The sequence below is a fragment of the Electrophorus electricus genome, chromosome 10 (assembly GCF_041902795.1).
Source record: "Electrophorus electricus isolate QZ-2024a chromosome 10, ASM4190279v1, whole genome shotgun sequence".
Lineage (NCBI taxonomy): Eukaryota > Metazoa > Chordata > Actinopteri > Gymnotiformes > Gymnotidae > Electrophorus > Electrophorus electricus.
The window spans coordinates 33,045,777-33,048,276 of record NC_137506.1 but is presented as its reverse complement, the minus strand read 5'-3'; the positions used below and the strand labels follow the sequence as shown (position 1 = coordinate 33,048,276).

The window sequence follows — 2,500 nt, the reverse complement described above, 5'->3', positions numbered from 1 at the left end:
GTCTTTAATGGTGGTGTACACAGTACCTTCACACTGAGCGCTGGAGCCCAGCTGATAACCAGCACTGCACTGGTGACAAGAGTAGGAGCCAAACGTGTTTACACACACGCTTTTCTCAGGACACACATGAGGAGCCTCACACTCGTTCACATCTGAGACAGACAGGCCCAGAGACACCTCACAATCTATTTCAATTTGCACATTTGTCAGACGTTTTTATATGGAGTGACTTACAGTTCATGTAACAGAGATCTGTGAATTTGCATGCCTGGACGGCAGACTGAACCACCAGGTCAGAAATAGCCTTGTTACCAACTACATCATACCAACAATTTAATTAGCTGGTATAATTACTAACAGGTTAATGTATCGATATTTAAAAAGACATTTTAAAATGCAAAACTAAGGCTTTGAAGAAACAGAGACTGAGAAAACAGGAAGAAGAAATAAAGAGAAAGAAACTCAAAAAGAAGCTGAAGAGTAACAGAGTAACGTGTGTGAGGAACAGAGTAACGTGTGTGAGGAACAGAGTAACGTGTGTGAGGAACAGAGTAATGTGTGTGAGCAACAGAGTAACGTGTGTGAGGAACAGAGTAACGTGTGTGAGCAACAGAGTAAAGTGTGTGAGGAACAGAGTAACGTGTGTGAGGAACAGAGTAAAGTGTGTGAGCAACAGAGTAACGTGTGTGAGGAACAGTAAAATGTCTGAGTAACAGAGTAACGTGTGTGAGGAACAGAGTAAAGTGTGTGAGCAACAGAGTAACGTGTGTGAGGAACAGAGTAACGTGTGTGAGGAACAGAGTAACGTGTGTGAGCAACAGAGTAACGTGTGTGAGGAACAGAGTAACGTGTGTGAGGAACAGTAAAATGTGTGAGTAACAGAGTAACGTGTGTGAGTAACAGTAAAGTGTGAGTAACAAGTAAAGTGTGTAAGCAACACAGTAAAGTGTGTGAGCAACAGTAAAGTGTGAGTAACAAGTAAAGTGTGCGAGTAACAGTAAAGTGAGTGAGTAACAGAGTAAAGTGTGAGTAACAAGTAAAGTGTGAGCAACACACTAAAGTGTGAGTAACAGTAAAGTGTGAGTAACAAGTAAAGCGTGAGTAACACAGTAAAGTGTGTAACAGTAAAGTGTGAGAGTAACAGAGTAAAGTCTGTAAGTAACAGTAGAGTGTGTAACAGAGTAAAGTGTGTGAGTAACAGTAAACTGTGGGAGTAACAGAGTTTGTGATTAACAGTAAAGTGTGTGACTAACAGTAAAGTATAACAGAGTAAAGTGTGTGAGTAACAATGTGTGTAACAGTAAAGTGTGAGCAATAGTAAAGTGTGTGAGTAACAGAGTAAAGTCTGTAACAGTAACGTGTGTGAGTAACAGAGTAAAGTGTGTAACAGTAAAGTGTGTGAGTAGAAATAATAAAGAAAACAAGCATTCATTAAAGTGTGGAGAGAATCTGCTGGGCTTTTTTATCCTTGAGTGGGCTGCTTCCTCTGTGTGTGTGTGTGTGTGTGTGTGTGTGTGTGTGTGTGTGTGTGTGCGCATGCATGTGTGTGTGTGTATGTGTGTGTGCACGTGCATGCCTGTATGTTTGTGTGTATATGTGTGTTTGTGTGTGTGTGCATGCATGCATGTGTGTGTGTAGGGGTGTGTGTGTGTGTGTGTGTGCGTGTGTGTGTGTGTGTGTGTGTGTGTGTATGTATGCCTGTGTCTGCGTGTGTTTGTTTGTGTGTGTCTGTAAGGGTGTGTGTATGTGTGTGCGCGCGCGCGTGTGTGTGTGTGCGTGCATGTTTGTGTGCGTGTGTGTGTGTGTGTGTGTGTGTGTGTGTGTGTGTGTGTGTGTGTGTGTGTGTGTGTGTGTGTGTGTGTAAAATGCTTCCTCTCTGCTTTAACAGATGTCAGCGGAAGAACAGTCAAAACATAAAGAAGACAGAGACACACCAGGATAAACTCACTCCCACAGAAACCAAACATTCATACTGGTTATGGATTCAGGATCTTGATCATCTGCTGAGTCCTAGTGGTCACGAGTTTCCAGAAGAGAGACAAATTCAAATATACTTCCTTATATAATTAACCTGTTATGAATCCCACTGGGTTCAAAACACTTGAATCCAAGACAATGACACAACAGTGACTCAACAATGACAACAATTACAACGACGACACGACAATGACAAAACAATGACAATGACACATTAATGACAACAGCATTCACAATTATGATCCTTTTTTAGTTTTTTGTGAGGCGCCTCATGGAACTGGATTATAACTAATACTCACTCACTCAGTCACTCATTCATTCATTCATTCACTCAGTCACTCATTCATTCAATCACTCACTCGCTCATTCATTCACTCACTCACTCATTCACTGTTAGCAAATACTATTTCAGGCTTCCAAAACAACATTTGGAAGCAATTTCAAAAGACCAAATTAGATGTACTATGACTAACCAAAATCTATGGTATGCCAGAGAGGTTTGTCACATTAGAGTATTTATAGT

The 2,500-nt window shown here is 41.1% G+C and overlaps 1 protein-coding gene across 4 annotated transcripts in view; it reads right to left on the bottom strand.

Moving 5' to 3' along the window:
• ltbp1 (latent transforming growth factor beta binding protein 1) overlaps window positions 1-2,500 on the bottom strand; it is a 135,759-nt gene that overhangs the window by 21,344 nt on the left and 111,915 nt on the right. For 3 of the 4 annotated variants that reach the window (XM_081721673.1, XM_081721670.1, XM_081721671.1), the window contains one exon: window positions 27-152. The exons of the other annotated variant lie outside the window; for it this stretch is intronic. In XM_081721673.1, coding sequence (XP_081577799.1) covers window positions 27-152 — 126 coding nt within the window. The remainder of the gene's footprint in view (window positions 1-26; window positions 153-2,500) is intronic. 4 annotated transcript variants of the gene reach the window in all.